Genomic DNA, 23,464 nt, shown 5'->3' on the forward strand with positions numbered 1-23,464 from the left:
TATAATAAATGTCTTTTCCTACTTCTCTTCATGGACATAGGATTTTTTATAATTTGAGAAAATGATTACAGATTGAATAGTAGCTTTGTTTGGTTACTAAACTTCTCTCAACTTATCTCAACTCATCATTACAATTTTTTCAAATTCCAACACAAAATATAATAAACAATTCAACTTTTTCAAATCTCAAAATAATAATAATATTAAAAAATAATATTTTATCATCTTAACTCAACTCAACTCACTTCAACATCCAGATACAAACTAAGTTTGAGAATGACTTTCGTAGGTACTTTCCGATTTACTTTCTATTGAACAACGGAATCGGAGTACACAAGCAGCATTTTATGGAAGTTCATAAAATATAACTTTCCGCTTTACACCATGGGACGTTGGCACAGATTACAACTTTTGAATGTCTAATACTGATGGAAGACCTGTTTACTTTGTGATTATTGAAATGATATTGAGGGCTTACTCCAGGATGTTGAGTGCTTGTAATCATCCTAGTCTAAGATGGTTGCACCCCCCATGGGCGTTAAACTAGTCGGTTGAACACGCATCCACACTTCTATTTGGTTTAATTTGCTGATTCAATGCTTCTCCAAACCCTAAAAATTGCAAATTCAAGTGATCAAAACTTCTTAAATTGGTCGAATTGCTGTCGTAGAAAGGTTGGTCTAGGATATATTTCACAATATGCCTTGTTCCAAAAACTCATCTCATCTCATCTCCTCCTTTCATCTCATCTCCTCTCATCTCTAAACAACACTCAAATACAAACACTTTTAAACAAAAAACAAAAAATAATTCAAGCTTTTTCCAATCCCAAAATAAAAATTATATTAAAAAATTATATTCTAATAATATTTTACCTTTATAATATTTTTTATTTAACTTTTTCTCTCTTTTCCCAAAACTCCATAAAATTAATGAAATTGAAATATTTTACAACTTGTTATGCTTCCATCAGTAAGAAAACTGAGACTTTGGCAAAAATAAAAAATAAAACTCGATCCGGTGTTTGACCACTTCGCATTGGGTAATCCAACAACCTTCACAAGACTCTGAATAATGCTTTGTTCTATATTTCGTAGCCAAAATTGCCATAATTTACAGCAGAAGCACATCTATTCCACAGGCATTAAAAAAAAATAAGAAGATGCAAATAAAACCTCTTACCGTCAGATTTCGATCTTCTGCATCAAATCAAAACATCCAGTACCCATCTTCACTGGCAATCCAAGACAGACCCTAGCAGATGGAGTCTCCAACTCGTCTGTTTCTCCATGATATGCAGCTTCAACAATGAACTTTGAAGCCGTCTCAAAAGACATTTTGCTGAAAGGAGACGTCGACTCTGCTATTCCCCCAAGTCTGTTCATTGGACGATATCCACCCGAATGGGTCATATACTCGGCAATGAGGGTTAGGTGCCGCATATTCACAGATATCCCATACGAACCGAAAACATGCTGGATTTCCCTGATGATAGTTTCTCTGGCGGCTTCCACCCCATACGTGGTTAGCATGGCATGGATGTTGTTGGAGTATACATACCTGACATCAAGAACATCCTGAAACTGCCACAAAGTACTGAAATCCACACCTGTGGTTTGCAGTGCTGGAACTTTTTCTTTTTCTGCAGACGAGATATCCTTCCTGTCTTTGGGATTTTTACCATAGTATATCACTTGTTTTTCTTTGCAAGTAACTACTTTACACCCATCAATCTTACCAAAGCTCTGGATGTAAACCTTCTTGGCTGTTTTTTGAGCAATCTACATAAGTGGTATTAAAAAAATTAATCAAAATTTCAAAATGGGGCAGTAATCAAAAGAATGTATCATTACTAATGAACAATATAAAAAACCCAATCCAAAATGTCACAATAGCAAGAGCAATTACATCGACCTAACGACAAAAATGTTGGATAATTTGACTTTTGAATGGGGAGCCAGCCATGCTAACACTATAGTGAGTCATAATTTCAACGCCAATAACTAGATTGATAGTTGTTACTGCCGGAAGACAGAGGCCCATGGCACCACCCATGAACTGTAAGCTGGTATTGGGTTCATTTATGCAAGGGCCAGGAGTGCTGCTCTGTCAGTCAAACTTTTGAGGGTATAATGTTGTATAGGTTCAAAAAAACAACGTGCCACTATAATCTGAAGCAGCCTTGCACGCACACGCACACGCACACAGGGAAGAGCGAGGTTGTCAGTTTGTAACTCCACCATTGACTCTAGCAAAATCGATCTCCCTTGCATAGTGGATGCAGGCGACTTTATCAAACCACATGTCTGCTGCGCCCTCTTTTATTTGGTGCTTTCTATTGTTTCTCTACTAGTATGTGTTTGCATGACAAGACATCAAATTCGTACTTATCAGGCCACGATTAAGTTTTAGAACTCAACACTTCCACAGTTGATGAAATTCCTCTAGAAAGTACTTGAGAAGACTAAAAAGGAAGATTTAAAAGATGACTGTATTATTTTTACTAAACTGCACTCAGTCTTCCCCATTGCTCCCCATATGAGGGAATGAAACAAAAACCCAAATTAACGTGTAGCTATTGTAAGGTATGCTATTATAAGATGCCTTTCCTCCTAATTGAATCTACCTGCACTCAGGACCGAATAAGACCTCAAAAAATATGACAAATAGTCACGAACAAGCCAAGTGAGAAAATATAACATTTTGCGCATGCTGCAATTAATTCCAAGTTTACCCCATTAGCCGAGCATAAAAGGAGAAAAGGGACTTGTAAAATAGAGGTGATTTGGGAAACTTATAGAATTTGTCTATACAACTCAAAAGGGGCTATAAATTTGGGACAAGTCTAAAGGAAAAGGAAGAAATATCTAAAGGTCCAAGAGAGTAACATAAAAGGGTGATGTGAATTGACAAAGCAAAATGTAGATTTGCTTGGAATGTATTTTTTGTGGGGCAATCTTGGGGAAGTAAGACAGTTCCATTTGGTAAGTTGGGATAAAGTTTGTTCATTGGTTGCTTGCGGCGGTATGGGGATTCACAATTTGAGGCTCTTCAACAAAGCTCTTCTTTAGAAATGGCTTTGGAGGTACCATTTAGAGAGGGATGCATTATGGAGGAATATTATTGATGTTAAATATTATTATTGATGTTAAATATGGGAGGGCTTGGGGGAGTTGGCGTTCTAACGAAGTAAGAAGTGTATATGGTGTGGATTTGTGAAAATCTATTCGGAATGGGTGGGGAATTTCTCAATCATATTTCGTCTAAGGTGGGCGGAGGAGATAGGATTTGGTTTTGGCATGGTCTTTGGTGTGGGAACTTGGCTCTTAAAGAATGCTTTCCCTTCTCTCTTTAGGATTGCAAGGGACCAAGAAGCTACTGTGGCTGATTCTGTAATTTTTTCTAATAATATCCCTCAATGGAATGTAAGATTTATTAGAGATGTCATGATTGGGAAGTGCCCATTGTTTCAGTATTTTTCAGTAGGTTGTATCATATGAAGTTAGTGTAGGGAAGGAAGGACAAATTGCTGTGGAAACATGCTGGAAATTCCACTTTTACTGTCAGCTCTAATTATAAAACGCTGACTTATCATTGTGTCAACCAATTCCCTTGGAAATGCATTTGGAGATCCAAGGTGCCTAGTAATGTTGCTTTTTTCTGCTGGTTGGTGTCTCTTGGGAAAATCTTGACAACAGATAATTTGAGAAAGCGTAATATAATCTGTTTAAATTGGTGCTATTTGTGTAAGAAAGATAGTGAATCCATTGATCATTTGTTTCTGCATTGTGAGGTGGCTAAGAGGGACAAGATTTTCAACAGGTGGATCTCTTGGCTTGCTGGAAAGGGTTTATGGGTATTCATCGCATGCTGCTATTTGGAAGATGATTCCTTTATGTTTGATGTGGTGCCTTTGGCTGGAATGGAATGGGCAGTGTTTTGATGAAAGAGAACGTTTGTTGGGAGATGTCAGAGTCTTTCTTCCAAACTGTCTTTGGGCGAATATTCTTGTATTGAATGGGGATGATTTTCACATTTTCTTACTTATAAAAAAAAAAAAATTTCACGATTTTCTTCTAGCTTCTTCTAGCTCCTAATTCCTAGCCAGTATTTAGGTGTTTCCGCTTGTATACTTATTGTGTACTTGGGCTATGCTTATTTACTTGTCTTAATAAAATCTCTTATTGCTTATTAAAAAAAAGATCTGCCCGGCACCCCAAAACAGAAAGAATATATTTTTCAAAGAATAATAAGATGGATACTACCATGAAACAGAAAAGAAAGAGAATGCGAAAGAACCTGAGCCAGTAAAATATGAGGTTCGTTGGTAAATCGAAAATGGACCTCAAAGTGCATTCCCTTGGTTTTCACAAAAAATGCTCTATCGTACTCTTTTTTTACTAGTTTTCCTCTGGCTCTCTTCTTTCGTTTGGCTTCTGATTGGTTTCTCTTATCCTTCAACTTATGCTTAGAGGGTTTTCCAAGTTCTGATGGTTCACATGTTACACCTTTGACATTGACTATCCCAATCACAGCATCGTTACTAACTTCAATTTCATCCTCTACATGGTCAATTTCGCTTTCAGAGACAGCTGACAGCTCCCCTTCATCCGGTTCCTCTTCAGAAGAGTCCCCATAATCCATCTCATCTGTTGCTTGCTGTTTTCTCTTTTGTGCATCCATACCAAGATCCTCAGACCCCCCTCCATCATCAGCATCATTGTCATCATCATTTTCTTCCTCACGGTGTGATTTATTTCCAGATACATCATCATCCTCTGTCCCATTTGAAGCATTTGACTGAGAATCTGGCATGAAGTTTGCAATGCCACTAATTTTAGAAAGCAAGAGCAGATGATTTTGTATGGCGTCCTCCAACTCCCTCACAAAAACAACCTCTAGGGTTCCCTCCCAGTCTTCTAATGTAATATCAGTGTGTTTTGGATAGTTTTCAGGTATGTGAAGCATCATTTCAAGCTTATAAATACTGCAGGTCTGGTGATCATGAACAGCAAAGGGAATGACAGATACTTTCATATTCTTTATTATGTCTGCTACAGTTATCTTCTTCAACTTATCAGCAAGACAAGAGGCATCCTCCCTGTAGATAAAAAATTTGTCAAATTGCAACCTTTCTTGATGTATATCTGTGCATATGCGGGTGTAGTGTGTTCATCACCGTAATGCATGTACATCACACAAACAAACAGAGAAAATAGCATAAATAGTTTTTTTTTTTTTTATCGGTGAGAAAATAGCATAAACAGTAACACCCAAGATTTTAAAGTTCCACCAATGGCTTAAGACCTAAGAATTACGTTGATATTAGATTAGCAAGAGGCTTAATGATTTTTAAAGTTCTAAATCCAGCATTCCATGCTCAGCAGAGCAACATTAAAAACCATAAGAACTACGTCCGTTCTGCCACAAAAATATAAAGAATTTGCATTATGCTACATGATAGAACTCTATAGCAAGAATGCCTTGGGAACCACCGGACACAGTATATCCTCCTCTAATCAACCACAGGTTTTTTTTTTCGTTTTCCATTTGCAGAAAGGAGGGTTTGGGAGGAAGCAAGTTTCACAATAATCTCATCCAAGTGATGGTATCAAATTTAAGCACACATGGGTGAAGTTTTTCTTCTTTTAATTAATAGTATTAGAGGCGTTTGAAAAAGGAATAATCAATTATTAAGTAATAGAGTCATTACTTATCTTGCGTGGAATGAAGTTGGTTCCTGAGAATCATTCATCATTACAGACTTAATAAATATTTTTTTTTATCAGTAAGAACGAACTTTATTCAAAAATAGGCATAGCCAAGTACTGACTTAATAAATATTATTGACTAACAAATAAAGAATGGCAACATTCTCCGTAACATTTGGACACCATTCATCAGACCAATCGGAAGTAACTTGAAATATATAAAGAATGCAAAAATGTTCCCCAGAAACAGAAATAAAAAAGCACAAAAGAATCTAGACCACAATGGACTTGCATCATTGTATGTAACTTACTTCGACCTCCCAATTTGGAAGGGGCATGTCATCACAGGGGTCTTAATATCACTTGAAGCAGTCATCAATATTTCCTGTAGGCGTGGAATTCCAAGTGTCACGTTCATTTCACCTCGCCCAGCAAGATGGAATGTATTCAACCTGATAAATTGTAATAGTTTTAGACAACCTAAAACAAATGAGAAAAATAATCTAAAAGAACATATTACAATTGTAATAAAAAATGGCATAACCTATATTGTACAACTTAAGAAAATAACAGCCAAAACGATCAAATCTTGCCAGTGGACATCATAAGGATCAATTAGTATGTGATACGTAAGGAAGAAATAAAATCCCACTTAAAATCATAAGGATCAATTAGTATGTGATACGTAAGGAAGAAATATCCCTATCCACCAATTTCAAGTAGAAACAGTTACTAACCGCAGGTTAACAAGATTGTGCTGCTATAACACCAGGATAAAAACTCTGAAGTTAAATAAACTTAAAAAAAAGAACAACAAAAGATTTATGGGCATGCACCAAATCTTAAGATCAAATCAGAAATAGTCTTGTGAACATTCCAAATGCTACCAATATCATAAAGCAACTAACCTAACTATAACATGCTCTGCACCATGACACAATTCTTTTATAATTTTCTATAACATATAGAATGAAGTTAAGAGGCATTTTATGGAACAAGAATAAAAATTAAGAGATCGTACGTCATCTGTGTTGATGGCTCTCCTACAGACTGTGCAGCAAGCACTCCAACTGGTTCTCCAGGCTGAGCAAGGCTTAAGACATATTTGTGCTCCATTAACTTCAAGAAATCCGCTTCTTTCAAATCATTAGGATTTCTTTGTCTCAAGGAGTATGCACGCACAAATTCCTTTGCTTTTTCTTCAAGGGCACAAGGCAATTCCTTGATGTAACTATTGGACTTCTGAAGCTCTTGACCACACTTTTTGAAAATCATTTCTTTATTCTGAAAATAAACAACCAAAAGAGATGTACATTGTAAGAAATTAGTTTTCTTTAGAATACAGATTCAGAAATCAGTAACAAGTTCTCACTGCAGCCAGCGCTTCAAATTTTGCAATATAACTCGTTTGATGTACATCCACACCATCTTCTCCATAGCAAAATTGAATAATGGAACCATCAGCATCACGAACAGTATGGTCATAACAAATTTTTAGGCACTCAAGATTTTTTATTAGGCATCTTTGTAGATATCCACTGCGAGATGTTTTCACCGCTGTATCAACCAACCTGTGCAATAGAAAGACCATAGTTGAAAAAATTAATGCATGAAGACTAACATTGAAGCTGGGTTGCATCTGAATAATCCTTTTAATTGCTATTTTAATCGAATAGGTTAGAAACAAGAGACTAAATTTAATCAAACATTGACATTAACTGTCCATAGATTATGCTCATCTCTTTCATGGATGTTCAACCAAGTAAATAATCTTTTATTAAAATAACAAAGAATAACCTAATTAAAAATCTAGCCCCTTCACTTCATTAGGAGCATTTTGGTCAGTCTTTATGCCCAAATGAATTTCCACAGTTAAACACATGCTTCTATCATACTTCAGATTAATGGAAGGTATTGGCATTCCTTTTTTTGGTCAAAATCACCCCTACTAATCGTTCATTTTAAAACATCTGGGCATCTCACCCATCCAGCCTCAAAGACCATCGCACTTTATCTAATTCCCACAACCACCACCACCCTATTAATAGAATAACTTGAAGCATCCCATGTAGTGCTCTAATGAGAGCACTACCACTGCCTCCAAGATTTTTGACAACTGTATCTGCTGCAACAGTGTCTCCATCTCTACCTTTCTTCTATGTCTTTTCAATTTTCAGCACCAAGAGACATGGGAGAAAGGTTTTGTAATCAGATCATAGAAAATAAAGCAAGTTGTCGTCTCAATTACTAGATTCATACATCAATTGGAAAACTGAATCTATTTTAGCAAAATAATTATGACCTAATAAAAAACATTATTCCACACATTTTCTTTCATTCGTATTCGCTTCAGATTAATCCTAGTAATTTTATCAAAATAACTACGACCTAATAAAAAATCTCTAACATTATTCCACACATTTTCTGTCATTCATATTCGCTTCTAGCATTAATCTGCTGTGAAAACTTTCTTTCAATATATTGTTTTAGTGATATCTCATCTCAATTAATTGATGTCTCTGTTAGAGTTAGAAACTATAAGCCCCCTTCATGGTTCAGGTAGTCAAATTCCTCTGGCCCAACATTATTGAGTATGCCCAAGCCACTGGAAAGTGAGCTTTAAAAGTATTTGAGACATCTTAAGAGAATTGCTTGCATCTTTTTAGGCACTGTAGTTTAGATTAAAATAAGGGAATATAGGCACAACACACGCTCATTTGTACTTACATATGTTTACAGTAAGATAAGACGTCTTCCAGTAACAAAATACAGGAGTTCAACGAGGCTTACAATAGCAAAATGCAGGCCCTAAATAATCGAGCAAGAAAATTAAAGAAGACACATCTTAACCAAACAAAAAGCATGAAACTTCAACACGAAAATATAATCACATGCCTTTACATGACAAGGTACATAAACAGATTCCAATTGCAGAATGCATCAATCCTTAATTCACCATTATATGGATGCGACTGAACTTTGACTTACCCTTCACGACCAGCCATGCAATGAAAGTAATATTCTTGAGGGTGGAGACCAGTAAGAAAGCGGTCAATAATAAAGCCACCAGCTCGAGCTGCCCAATCCCAAGGAGGGAAGCAAGGTAAAGTTTTTCCAGAAACCATTCGAGGGACTCGTTTGCCTTCTAACTCTTGTTGTCCTAAATGAGAAGATATTTGCTGGAAATTAACCTGTTTAAGGCACGGCAAATATGTAAAAAAAGCTAAAACTATACGCAATTTTCGCAGAGAGTAATATATCACGACAACAGAGAAGTTTACGTTAAATTGATTTTACAAGAAAAACTTTTCTTAGATATAGAGACACTACATATCTGACCATCGATATGTTGTCAAAAGTAGCATTAACAAAGTTTGCATGTCTCAGTTCATAAAATGCAGGGTCCAAAGGCCTTCGCTAAGGCATGGTGCCACCAAAATCCAAAATAGATGTATTGATTGCAACTTAAGTTGATCGTTGTGATCTTCATCCCATAAATCATAGGCTGTCAAATTAAACATAAAATATGAACATAATACCTTGATCACACACGACAAAAGTCACCCTCATAGAAGAGTCAAATACACAAGTGTTTCTTTTTTTTTTTTATAAGTAAAGTCAAATACACAACTATTACACAACTGGGGAGGGAAGCTCTATGGAAAGCTATAGTGGATTCCAAATATGGTAGAGCTTGGGGTGAGTGGTGCTCGAACAAAGCAAACAGACCACACGGTAGGGTTGTGGAAGAATATCATAAAAGGATGGGCAGTCTTCACTAGATACATCAGACTTGAGGCAGGCAACAACATTGGGATCAAATTTTGGCAAAACATATGTTGTGGTGAGAGAGCTTTGAAGAAGGTTTTTCCAGAAGTACACAGGATTGAGCGGATACAGGAGGCTTTGGTGGCTGATTTAATGGTACTCTATAATGGCTGCCCTCAATGGAATGCTAGTTCTTTTAGAACGACCCAAGAATAGGAAGATGAGAATAGGGGTTGCGGGTGTAAACAACTTCTTTGGAGTCCTTTTAAGAAAGGGAAGTTCAATGTTTGTTCAGCTTCTACTTCCGACTAAGTGTTTTTCATACATATGATTCGTGTACTTAGGCTATGCCTATTGTCATCAATCAAATTTACACTAAGTATACTTTCTGTTAGATAATTTTTTTGATAAGTAGAGAATACTTCATTTTTTTTTTTTAAGTAATAAGAAGTTTTATTGAATCAAGTAAATAGGCATAGCCCAAGTACACAGGAAGTATACAAGAGAAAGCACCTAAATACGAGCTAGGAACTAGTAGAAGCTAAAAGATAAAATCCTATGTGTTATTAACTTGGGCAACCATAAAATCCTATTTCTTTAGTTCTTAAGTCTAAAACTTATGGCACAACCTTATTCTGATCAGGTGTCCATGGCTCTTTCAGCAATCTAATATTTTTTTACAAGTACACCAGAATTTTATTTTATTTTATTTTTTAAGTGATATATGAAACCTGCAAACAATGCAAGGACATTACAGGCAGCAGAAGCATAAATTCTGCTTTAGGTTTGAGCTGCAAAGTGGATCCTACCAATTGTTTTAGCATATTTGGATTAGGCCTTCTGTTTAAACAGTGCAAGGGGTGCCACCAGACATTGGAAGTGTGCAAAAGGCAGCTAGAAGAGGAAAGGGAACAAGAATTCATTAAAGCTACAAAAGAAGTAGTATTGCTGTGGACAGTTGACCATTCATGCAAAGTTTAGAGCATAGAGAATTTTAGCTCCAATAGAGTTCTCGTGTGGTCTTCAAAATTGCAGGTGTTGCATTCATCCCAAACGCACCACATTAACCACACTGGAGCCACCTCCATACAGTATCTCACAAATTACCACTCAGTTTACCTCCCCAAACTGTTTGTAGTTCCACCACCTGTTGGGGCATTACCCATTCAATTCCGAAAAGAAGAAAAATCAATGTCCACAAAGCCCTAGCTGCATCACAATGAAGCATCAAAATGGTCAATGGGATCCCCACTCTTGTTGCACATAGAAAACCAATCCATCACCATATGATGTCTCATTAAATTGTCCACAGTCAGGATCTTCCCCTGAGCCACAGTCCAGGCAAAGAAAGCCACTCTTGAGAAGGAATTGTTCTTCCATATGCTTTTCCATGGAAAGGAATGTTAAGCCAAGGGATGTGATATTTAATAGAAGATATAACCTCAAACATTTTCCTTCTTGAATGACTCCACCCCCACCTGATCATTGCAGTGTTCCCTCATTCTGAAGGAGTACAGGACGTTGAGAAGCTATAAGACTGATTCCACCTCTTAATCCTTCACAAGTCTTAAAAGATGCATTCCAATGTTGATTGTCATCATACCCCAGTACATATCAACCAGTACACGAGACATATACAAGAGCGACACCTATGCATGAGTGCCTAAAGATACAAGGAAATCATGCACGTTTATGCCATTAAAGTCTATTACAATTGACCAATGGAGTAGGGTATAAAAAAATAAAGTTCTAATCTCGTCTATTGTCCGTTCACGATTCTCAAAACTTCAACCATTCCTCTCCATCCATATGCACCACCAAAGACATATCAGTATCATCTTGCATATAGCTGCAATTTGAGTGGTACCTCGGATGCCTTGCCAGCTGACCAAAAAATCTACAACCCTTCGTGGCATCACCTAATGGAGCCCTGCTCTAGCAAATATATCATTCCACAAACTCATGGCTACGTCACAATGCAGTAATAAATGATCCACGGACTCCCCACTGTTCTTGCACATATAACACCAATACAATACAATGATTTGGTGTTTCCTTAGATTATCTAAGGTGAGAATCTTCCCTAATGCAACTGGATGATTGACAAGCACGAGTTCACTTCCTTCCCTCAGGCGTAGGCCTCTAGGGGGGCCTTGGTCCTCCATATGTTCTTCCATGAGAATGGTCTTGTAGAATGTTTCATAAGGGACTTATAATACAACTATACATTAAAGAAATCTGTAAAAGTGTCAATTTCCCAGTCTTGGGCAGCTCTAAGGAATGTTATATTCCATTGGGGAGAGCCACTAGAAAGATCCATGAGGTCTACAACTGAAGCCTCCTGTCTTTGTCCGATGCTGTATATTGTTGGATAAGCTTCCTTAAGGACTCGATCTCCACACCCTAAATCAGTCCAGAATTTAATTGAACCATCCCCAACTGCCAAACGTGTGTATCGATGCATGTTTATCCAGCCTCTTCGGATGTGTTTCCAAAGCCCCACCCCATTAGGTCCGCTCAACTTCATTCGAGCACCATTCTCCCCACAATCCACCATACTTTAAATCTATGATAACTCTCCACAAAGCTCCCCTCTCCTCATGGTATCTCCATAGCCACTTACCCAATAAAACCTTGTTGAAAACCAACAAATTACGAATTCCCAGCCAGCCTTCACATATTAGGGTACAACTAGTAGCCTAATTCACCAAGTGAAACTCGAATTCTTCATCTATTCCCTCCCATAGGAAATCTCGTTGCAACTTCTCTAACTGATTAACCACCTTGCATGGTATTGGCAAAAGAGATATGAAGTAGGCAGACAGATTTTTTTTTTTTTTTTTATATAAGAAAAATTTATTGATCCTCATAATTAGGCAAGACCCAAGTACACAGGTGGTATACAAGAGAGATATACCTAATTACAACCTACTAGGAAAGAAAGAAGCATACAAATCATTATAATTAGCCCCCTCTAATACAATAACCTTAGCCCAAAGTAACAAAGATTGGTAAAACAAGTCTCTAATACCCCCCCCCCCCACCAAGACCATTCTCTATTTTCAAAGCAACAACCATTCCTCTCGTTCCATATACACCTCATAAGACATAAAGGCACCATCTTCCAAACCTCCACTACTTGACGATTTCCCCTTACTCCATTCCAACAAAGCAATAGATCCACCACCCTCTTAGGCATCACCCACGCAATATCTAGCCTTACAAATATATCATCCCATAGAGCCTTCGCCACGTCACAATAGAGAAGAAGATGGGTTGTTGATTTTCCATTCCTTTTGCACATAAAGCACCAATCCATTATGAAAATACCACGCTTCCTCAGCTTGTCTATTGTCAGAATTTTTCCATGAGGCCAACCAGCCAAAAAAGCAACTTTTTGAGGTAGGTAGATTGGAAAGAGTACTTTTTATCAACGTAACTCTACCACCTTTGGACAAATAGATCCTCTTCCAACTCGCCAATTTCCGCTCCATTTTTTCCAACACCCCATCCCAAATGGACTGCAACTTGAAGGAGGCACTCAAGGGAAGACCGAGATACTTCATTGGCAAGGTGGCGACTTTGCACCCCAAAATGTTGGTGAAGCTCAAAACACCTGGAACATTTCCTTGCCAATAAAGTATTTGGGACTCCCTTTGGGGGCAACTTTTAAGGCTCGAGCTATATGGGATGGAGTGGTAGAAAACGTAGAGAGGAAGCTTGTGGGGTGGAAACGGATGTATTTATTGAACGGGGGGCGTCTCACTTTAATTAAGAGCTCTTTAACTAATCTCCCCACATATTTCCTATCCCTCTTTCCTTTGCCTGCGAGGGTGGCGACTAAAATTGAGAGATTATTTCGGTCCTTTCTATTGGGGGGAGTGGGGGAGGAAACAAAATTACACCTGGTTAGTTGGCACAAAGTTTGTTCTCCAATTCCGAATGGCAGCTTGGGTGTATGCAATTTGAGGACTTTCAATAAAGCCTTGTTGGGAAAATGGTTATGGAGGTACCAGTTAGAGGGGGATGCGCTTTGGAGGGAGATTATTGTTTCTAGACACGGGAGTGTGTGGGGAGGATGGTGTTCCAATGTAGCAAGGGGGGGTATGGCGTGGGTTTATGGAAATTTATTAGGCAGGGATGGCATTGCTCCAAAAGTCGTATACGGTTCGTGGTGGGAGAGGGGTCCAGAATCAGGTTTTGGCATGATGTGTGGTGTGGAGAGTACGCTTTGTACAAGGCTTTTCCAGCACTCTATCGTATTGCAACTAATAGTGAGGCTTCCGTGGAAGATATGCGGGCATTTTCTCATGGTTCTTATCAGTGGAATGTCCTTTTCAATAGGGATATTCATGATTGGGAATTGCACACCGTGTCTGATTTTTTCAGGTTGCTATATTCCATGGGAAATACCACGGCACAGGAGGATAAGGTGCAGTGGAGGGCCAATGACAGTAAAAAATGTACAGTTAGGACTTATTATAAGATTCTATCAGGCCAAGGCAATGCTGCATTTCCATGGAAGAGGATTTGGAGGTCCCAAGTGCCTACTAAAGTAGCTTTTTTTGTTTGGATTGCGGCTTTAGGGAAGATCTTGACCACGGACAATCTGAGAAAGAAGGGACTTATTGTGATGGATTGGTGCTATTTTTGTAAAAAACATGGAGAATCTGTAGATCACTTACTTTTGCATTGTGAGGTTACAAGGGGGTTATGGTATGAAATATTTAGAAGAATGGATATTGCTTGGGTAATGCCTTTGAGGATGATGGATTTATTGGCTTGTTGGAAGGAGCTTCAAGGCTGTCCTCAAGTGGCGGCAGTATGAAAGATGATTCTATTGTGTATCATGTGGTGTACATAGTCGGAAAGGAATGAGAGATGCTTTGAAGATGGGGAGCGCACAATGGCGGAACTCCAGAATTTTTTTATGCGCACTTTAATGCTTTGGTTCTCAGCTATTGTACTTGATGGGAACAATGTCCATGACTTTCTTTCCTTGAGCTAGAATGTATTTACGTGTTTTCTTATGTATACTTCCTGTGTATACGGGCTATGCCTATTTCATTCATATGAATAAAATTTACTTCTTACTTATAAAAAAAAAAACATTTCCAACTGGAACTAATTCTAACTTGGCGAGTTTCACTTTCAATCCCGATGCCGCTTCAAAACCACAAAGTAGAAGAGCCCGCAAAGCTTGAATGTGATTGTGACTAGCACCACAAAATACAAGAGTATCATCGCAAATAGGAGATTGGTCATCTCAATTGTGCCGATTCTTGCATCCCCTACTACAAACCATCTTTTCCAACACCCCATCCCAAATGGACTCCAGACTTTGCACCCCAAAATGTTGGCGAAGCTCAAAACACCTGGAACATTTCCAACTGGAACTAATTCTGACTTGGCGAGTTTCAGTTTCAATCTCGATGCCGCTTCAAAACAAAGTAGAAGAGCCCGCAAAGCTTGAATGTGATTGTGACTCGCACCACAAAATACAAGAGTATCATCCACAAATAGGAGGTGGGTCATCTCAGTTGTGCCGATTCTTGCATCCCCTACTACAAAGCCAGATAGAAATCCATCTTCCACAAAACCTATAGTCATTTTACTAAAAGCTTTCATTATGAAAACAAAAAGTGGTAGGGATAGGGGATCACCATGCCTCAATCCCCTAGAGCTTCCAAAGAAGCCCCTTGGAGTACCATTCACCAAAATGGAGAAGTGTACTGTGGATATACAAAATTGATTTAAGAGCACCATCTCCCTCCAAGGCCACACCTCTCAAGCATGTGTAACAAAAAATTCCAGTTTACTCGATCATATGCCTTCTCCATGTCAAGTTTGCATAATAACCCTAGAACACTCGACTTGATGCGACTCTCCAAGCATTCATTGGCAATGAGGACAAAATAAAGGATTTGCCGACCTCGTACGAAGGCATTCTGGGGCTTGGAAATGATCTTCTCCAATACCGTATTCAATCTATTAGCCAAAACCTTCGAAAGAATTTAGTACATTCCAATCATCAAGCTAATAGGGCGAAAATCCTTAATCCTCCACCACTCCCGACCTCTTTGGAATAAGAGCAATGAATGTAACATTAAGGCTTCTTTCGAAAGTACCTCGTTCGTGAAACTCATGGAAGAAGCTCATGATGTCATTTTTAACTACTTCCCAGTATGCCTTAAAGAAAGCCATAGTGAACCCATCCGGACCTAGAGCTTTATCATCTGCCATACTTCACACTACCTTGCAAACCTCCGCCTCCTCAAATGGTCTCTCTAGCCAACTTGCTTCATGGTGATCGAGCGACTCAAAAATAATACCATCCAGGCGTGGTCTCCAAGAGAATTGTTCCAAAAGTAATTGTTCATAGAAGTTGGTAATATGATCCGTGATCTCAGACGGATTTGATGTAATCCCCCCATCTGAGCGACTCAACAACATATATCATGCAAAAAGCGAATCCTAAACCTATCTCGCAGCAAGTACTACTAATCTAGAAAATACTCCCCATCGTCAATCAATGTTTTTCCACAACCTTACTCTGAAAGGTCATTAACCTCATTGGAGCACCATCCCTTCCACATACTTCCATACATAGTCCACCATTAATCACCACATACTCCCCCTCCTTGTAGCATAATGCCACCACCATGTCACCTAATTACATTCTAGAAACCTGAAAAGAAAACAAAAACTCATGATACTAACGTTACAGCAACTCAGCAAAGAGTGAAATGATAAAAAATTCCATCATCCTTTTATCTATGCTGGAACCCTTGAAAGAAATCAACAAATTAGATGAGTTGCAAGGGATGAACCATAAAAAAGGTCAGCTACTGGCTTAGATGATTTTACTAACTGAAGACATCCACCAGCATTCAGAAACTATGTCAAAATTACACTATCAACATGTCATTGCTTTCTCCTCTATAGGAAATTTATAATATTACTCAATTTCCATATCAAACTTCAACAATTGAAGCCAACAGGCCTTGCCAGTAAGAATTTCAATCAGAAGTCTAATACAGAAAAAATATACAGTATCATGAGAACAATAAGAGCTTACCGATGCACCCTTAGCCCCAGATGTAGTCATGAGAGAAATACAGTTCTTTCCAGAGGGTTTCAATAACCCTCTGGACAACAACTCTTTGAAGAAGTTCTTACTTAATTCTTCATTGAGCTTGCTTATCATCTTCCTGTCCAAGTCTGTCAATGCAGGTTCTCCATTACTGCGTATCTTTTCTTCAATTTTCAGCTGCAGGAGATCTGCATATTAAACAATGGATTAAGATGTCAGATACCCACTACAACAAGCATGCTCAATAAAATGATAGAAATGTGATTTTTTATAGGACATAAGCAGCAGCATGAGCAGTACATGACCATGTGAAGGAAAATTGAGGCCTAAGCCTGCGAGTCAAAGCAAAGGGGAAAAAATGGAGGGCACAAGAAAGGGCATTCACACACATCTAATACATGAACCAATGTGCCAGCTTTAGTTAAATGGATAAGATGCTCTAGCATCATCATCCCCAAAGCATCATTGAATTTCTTTTAACATGCTTTTTCATACCAATCATTTTCCAAAAAGGGAGGAGAGAAGAAGAGAATTGAAAAATCTAAGTTAACAACCATTATCTGTGGCATGGAATCAACGAGGTAAGTTGAAAGCAAATCTAAAATAGAACAGTGGCCTTCGAGTAAATCAATTGCAGTTAGAACAACCGCATTAATCAAAATAATATCATATTTGCAGAGGAAACACAGTTTGAGGCAGAGCTTTTCTACATGATCTATAACATACCTATTTTATCACCACCCTTATCACTAACAAACATACGGTGAACTTCTTCACCAACTTTCTCACAATCTTGAAGGTTTTTGTCCCTGTCATCATCTTTTTTCTTCATTAGCAAAAGATCATCTACTCCACAGGTGAACCCATGCACCTGAATCATAAAGATCAGAAAACAGAAGTTTAATTACTTGTCCAAACAATCTTGCCATGGGAACTGCGGAAAAGAAATCCTTCAAAACAAGATTTTGAGCAATAGAGCTCAAAGCTGGCTGACCTGCAAAAAAGCAGTAAATAAACGGCTCAACGCAGAAAGCAGGATCCCTGCAGTGTTTGAGCCATAGAGCTCCTGCACTGTATGAACCAAACCATATTCACCAAACTGAGCCTTGTCAATCACACCCCGCACCAAGTCATTCCTATATATCAACAGTTTATCTTCATCAGGCTCCTTTTTCTTTGATGCATTTCCATCAACCCTTTTCCCTTTACTAAGTTTCTTGTCATCCAGCACCCTTTCCTTTGTTCCCTTTTTATCAGCCTTTTCTTCTTTGTTCAGTTCATCCTCATCACTCCCGCTCTTAAAAAAATCACGTGGGAGTTTTGCATCTTTTTCAACAGTAAATGGAGGGTGACCCTTAGTAATATGATTTAGCAAGGCGCTAATCACCTACAAAGGAAAATAAAACAAAAATATATGTATAAGACGATGATAGTATCTACATGTCACTGACTTTTGATTAACAACCGTGTAATGGAAAAGATATGTAAAGTTCACATTCAAAGGTCCAGGAACATCAAGCATGGTCATGCGTCAAATGAGAAGGGAAAAAATCTTAATTTTTGATAACTAAACTTCAAACTGGTCGGCATTTAGTATGAAATACAGAATTATTTTGCAGCATCAAATAATTCTAACCTGTTTCCCAGTCCACAGAGGCACTGGTTTCCATATTGCCGGCAGAAGGGGCTGCATCTCATCTTCAGAGTTCAACATGCAAACTTTCTGGCCAAATTTTCCTAAGAAAGAAACTGGACGAGCAGTAGAGATGCCAGCACAATAAAGAAGCTGGTTGAACTCGTCGCCAGTAAAAAATGTATCCTTCTTTGTAAGAAGCACAGCACTTACGACATGATCTTGAATCAAGGCTCTAATGGGTTCACCACTTGTGGGCTTGACATATTGATTATTGGCATTTACAATGTTGTAAGCTTCTGCACGAGAAATTTCATCTTGTGGGAAGTGAACATTCATTTCATCTCCATCAAAATCAGCATTGTACGTACTGCAGTTTGCATAGTGCATCCGAAGTGTTTTCTCCCCCTTTAACACACGAACTACATGTGCCATTATACTGGGCTTGTGTAGAGTGGGCTGTCTGTTAACAAGCACAATATCCCCATCTTGCAAGTGGCGACGTACAAATTTTCCTTCAAATTCATAATCACAGCTTTTCCCATGCTGTGTGAGGAGACCTCGTGATGATGGCAATTTCCTTGATATTGCAATGCGCCCCTTGCGACTTGGTGGTAGTTGCTTAGTATCTAGCTTATCACCATATTGTGTAGCTCCAGGATGAATATCCGAACCATTGATGATAGCATTCCTCAACTTGACAACATTCCAAGGAGTCACCCTCTCGGGATAGGTTAATCTTAATGCAAAATAAGGAGGAATTCCAATTTCATTAACTGCTAAATAGGGATCCGGCGATATGACAGAGCGGCAAGCAAAATTAACCCTCTTTCCCATCATTTTCTGGCGGAACATGCCTTCTTTCTTTTCCAGCAATTGACAAATCCCTGAAGCTACATTTCTTTGACCTTGACCTGTGGCAGTTTTGCTATCAAACAACACGTTTATAGATTGTTGGAGATCCATCCACCGGCTTACTATTTTTGAGCGTTCTAAGTTGTTAACATGAGCATTTCCCAATGATATATTGGACTGTAGCACCTTACCCAACAAAACAGTTTGAGGATGTTCCATGACAGAATCACCTCCCTTGGATGGGGGCCGGAATTTGATTGGAGGTACAAGAATAGTCTCTAAGAAGAACATAGAGTAATCAGTTTTTGGTTCACTATCTTTCACTTTAAATCCCTGATGCTGAATATCACTTATAAATGAGCAGAGTTGACTCTCATTTTCCCATAGAAGCTTCACAATTTCTTTAACTTCTGATGGTAATAGAGGTCCTGAAAATAAATCCTTCTGCTTAACAAAATCAAGAAGCAGTTCCCCTCCTTTTTTTCTTTGCTTTTTTGTAGCACTATCTTTAGCTCCTGGAGAGGCGACACTGGATGGATCTGTTTCAACAATATCAACAACATCCCCCCATTGAGTCATATCATCTGTATTTTCCACCTCAGGCAAAGATTTTCCATTAGTTCCACCAGTGGCTGACCTTCCTAGCTTGCAACCTCGAATAGCATTCCGTCTGGCATCAGCACCTGACATGCCACTCTACAAACATCAACCCAAAAGGAGAGGATTAGTTATCTAACCAAAAAAGTATTGGATGACCTTTTTTAGCATGATACAACGATACTGTAATATTTTGATCTGTTACTAGTATTTTTTCCGTTTTTCATTTCTCTTTGTTGGTAACCTTCAGTACCTAATACGTAACTTGTTTAACCAACTCCCCACTCCCCTAAAAAAAAGCTTCAGAGACTATGAATTTGCCTGGCCAAGAATGACTTTAACTAGCATACCAGCTATCTAAATAAAGGTTTTCAATTATCCAAACTTTGCCAACCCTACGTTGGCAGAATCCCTATGGTGGTCATACAAATCTAGAAGTTTGGAGGATGGTTCCCCTACATTTAATGTGATGTATGTGGAAAAATGCAGCCCTTGAGCTTTTGAAGACCGAGAGAGGACGATGATAGAATTAAAATCTATTATATTCATCACCCTCGCTTGAATGGCTGCTCACCATGGCTTCCAATCTTCAAAATTGTTTTCTTTTTCTCCTCTTCTTGCTAGTTGGGTGTTTCCTTTTGTATACTTCTTATGTACTTGGGTTGTGCTTCTCTAGGCGTTCTTTAATAAAATTACATTTTTTTATCGGAGTTCTTTAATAAAATTACATTATATATCAACAAAATCTTTACCAACCAATCAGCCAGTTTTCTTTACAGAATCCACTCATCACATTCTACAAAACATATGCTTTGCAGTCATGATGGAAAAAGAGGAGATGAGAATTAGGTAATGGTAAGGAGAACCAATGTGGTGAATGCCAAAAGGTCTAGTGTACGAGAGTGTACAGCCAAGGATAACCAAGGAAATCCAGTTCCCATAACAGGCACTTTCACTGAAAGCATAGAAGATTGAAAAAAAAAATCCATCCACTAAATCATCAGAAGTAAGAGGAGATAAAAAAGGAACACTCGATGTTTGTGTGGACAGTATTCAAGCTGCAAGGACATGAAGAAACTTACCATATGAAACCATCCAAAGGTAGGTTTACTGATTTTAGGATTTTTGGCCCCACAACTCTTACAAACCACAAACCTCGGCCTCAGAAATTTTTTGAAAACAGACATTGCTTCCATAAACTGAAGAGAGGTCCAACCTTGCCGCCTTAAATACTTGGCATCATGACTCTGACTCCAATCACCATCATTAGGATATGAAGTTTCACCTGGTGTGTCAGAATCTAACCTTTTGGCCCCAACGACATCACCTTTCACAATGAGTTTCAATTGAGAAATACATGTCTCAACCTTCAATTTTTATAGAATTCAAAAGACAGCCATTAGAGAAGACATCAAGAAGACGAAATGATTAAAAAAAAGTGAATAGGAATAGCCTCCAAAAAGCAAGGTCAGAGTACAAATAAAACACAATAGTCTTTATGAGCCATCAAGTTCTTATATATAACACATTAAAGTGAAAATACCTGGCTTCTGCTTGCCCGGAAATGGTGACAAAATAAACAAGTTCTCTGGAGAAGATTGTAAAGAATATTAAATAGCAATGGATTATAGGCGGGTGAAACAAGATCAATATGACCACAGTGACCTGGGCAATGGAATGAACGCTGCCCACATTTCTTGCAGCTGCATAGAGACGAAGAACCATATCATCCATGTCACAAAATTGCCGTATTCTACGATAAATGCAGCTAGCATAAACCATAACCACGAAATAGTTTCCAGAAAGTCTGTAGTATACTATTAAAGTTAATAATAATGATAAATGCATAGAAGACCACATAAAAGTTCATCCTAGGTGCCATCAGATTCTCACATAGATGTGGTGTTAAATTAAAATTGAATGTTGTGGATGGGAAATCAGCAAGAACAGGATGACATGAAAACGGGCAAGTATAAATAGACTTACAGACTCCTTTCATCTAGCGGGCCCAATTCTGGATCATACAATCCACCAGGTACAGGTCTCTCCATACTATCAAGCAAAATGGGGTTCGTAACCTTCACAACGCTATGCTCTCGAACCTCTTCATCTGTAAAGAAACTGAACCTAACTGCTTCGACATGCTCTGTTGTACCCTGCAATAGAACTCAGATTTAGAATTATGGTGAACTGTAGGCGTCTCACATTAAAGATATTGATCAAATAAAATTGTTTAACTAAATTGAGGTTTTCATTATAGCTTTTCTTCTTGGGAAACAAAATAAAAATCATCATCTAAAAGATTTTATATTTCCAGCTGCTCCTTTTTGCTAAAATTTTTATTTTCTATACAGCAAGTAACAACAAGATACCTCGAGAGACTCTGGATTGGTATCAGATATGCATTTTTCAAAATGTTAGTTTCGAGTAAAACCAGACAACTTGCTAAGCTCTTCTTAAATCCCAAGAAAAACAAAAAGATAGAAAGCACGCCGAAATTATGAATCCAATTCTTCATTAAAGAAAAAAAAACTCGTATTTCGAATTTCCAGAAAATCAAAATCACAACCAAAACAACCCGACGTCGTCATATTTGATATTAATCTCCATTCACCATATACTTTCGGAGCCAAATAAAACTATCTCCTCAACAAACTGAGCTACATAGTTATCGCTTCGCTCCATAACTCCATTGAATTTAGTTACTTTATTTCATTAAAAACCAAAAGGTATGTAAATATATATTTTTTTAAATATTTTCAAAATAAGTGAAACGAACACAATATGAGAGAGAGAGAGAGAGAGAGAGATAGACCTCTGTGATCTGAGCCATGATGGTGTTGCTGACACGCGAGGCTATGTAACTAGGCAAGACGGAGCTATTGAAAGCAGAAAGAATAACAGGGAGGAGAGAGAGGCAGAAAGTGCTTGGTCACCGACAGTTCGGGGTTGTCGGTTTGGTCGGCGAGCAGAGAGTGCGAGCGACAGAGGGAGGAGACGGTATGAGAGACCGATAGAGGGCGAGAGAGTGACACAGAGAGAGAGAGCAGGCACGGACGGAGATTTACAAGTGGCGGGGCGCTGCAACAGACGACGGAGGGGACAGTAGAGGACGGGCTGGAGTGGCGTATTGGTGGCGGCTTTGGCGTGGGCAAGGCTGAAGAGGGTTGAGTGAAGAGAGGTAGAGGTGGGCAGCGTTGTTGGCGGTATCCCAGTGGTGAGGGCGGCTGAGAATTTCGGAGATAACGAGAGGGGTGGGCGGCAACAAGAGAGCAAGAGGCCGAGGGAGGGAGACAGGTGGTCGGAGAGGCTTACCGACGTGGACTTGTGGTAGGACGTCGAGGAAACGACGGGGGCATGGCGTTGAGCCTGGGCGGCAGAAATGCACAGAGAATGAGAGATCAGGACAGACGGAGACAGAGGGCGGCTGCAAGAGAGGCCCGAGCGGGAAGAGAGAGAGAGAAAGCGCTGGACGTCGGAGACGGAGCTGGGGAAGAAGAAAGAGAGGGAAAAAAAAATACTGGGTTTTAGGGTTCCAGAACGACGTAGTTTTGAAGTTTTTTTTCTATATAAATATATATATATATAAAATATAAACCGGGCTGAGTTGGGCTAAAAGATAATGGGTCTTGGGGCTTGGGCCTATAATCGGCCGGGTCATAATGAAAAATTATAGATATATGATGGTGTATATGTCATTTAGAGCCTTGTAGTACAAACGGTTTGATGCAACATATCGGATACTAACATTGATATTATCTTTTTTTATTAAAAAAAATAAGATAACAAAATTTTGAGATAATAAGA

General features: G+C 38.6%; 1 protein-coding gene across 2 annotated transcripts; it reads right to left on the reverse strand.

Annotated features, from left to right (window-relative positions):
• Positions 1-216: 216 nt before the first annotated feature.
• LOC109007225 (DNA-directed RNA polymerase I subunit 1) lies at positions 217-23,152 on the reverse strand. 2 transcript variants are annotated; one of them, XM_018986816.2, is made up of 15 exons: positions 22,473-23,152; positions 21,644-21,813; positions 21,201-21,360; positions 20,740-21,024; positions 18,209-19,756; positions 17,567-17,959; positions 17,299-17,443; positions 16,558-16,760; positions 8,700-8,902; positions 7,084-7,282; positions 6,733-6,995; positions 6,023-6,163; positions 4,300-5,101; positions 1,183-1,781; positions 217-611 (listed from the first exon to the last, which is right to left on the reverse strand). In XM_018986816.2, exons 1-14 carry the CDS (start codon positions 22,488-22,490, stop codon positions 1,185-1,187), a joined length of 5,127 nt encoding a protein of 1,708 aa, XP_018842361.1. In that variant the 5' UTR covers positions 22,491-23,152; the 3' UTR covers positions 217-611; positions 1,183-1,184. The 2 variants fall into 2 exon arrangements, with proteins under 2 accessions (XP_018842361.1, XP_018842360.1); XM_018986815.2 differs by lacking the exon at positions 217-611 and having other exon boundaries at positions 1,039-1,781.
• Positions 23,153-23,464: the final 312 nt, after the last annotated feature.

The sequence above is a fragment of the Juglans regia genome, chromosome 3 (assembly GCF_001411555.2).
Source record: "Juglans regia cultivar Chandler chromosome 3, Walnut 2.0, whole genome shotgun sequence".
NCBI lineage: Eukaryota > Viridiplantae > Streptophyta > Magnoliopsida > Fagales > Juglandaceae > Juglans > Juglans regia.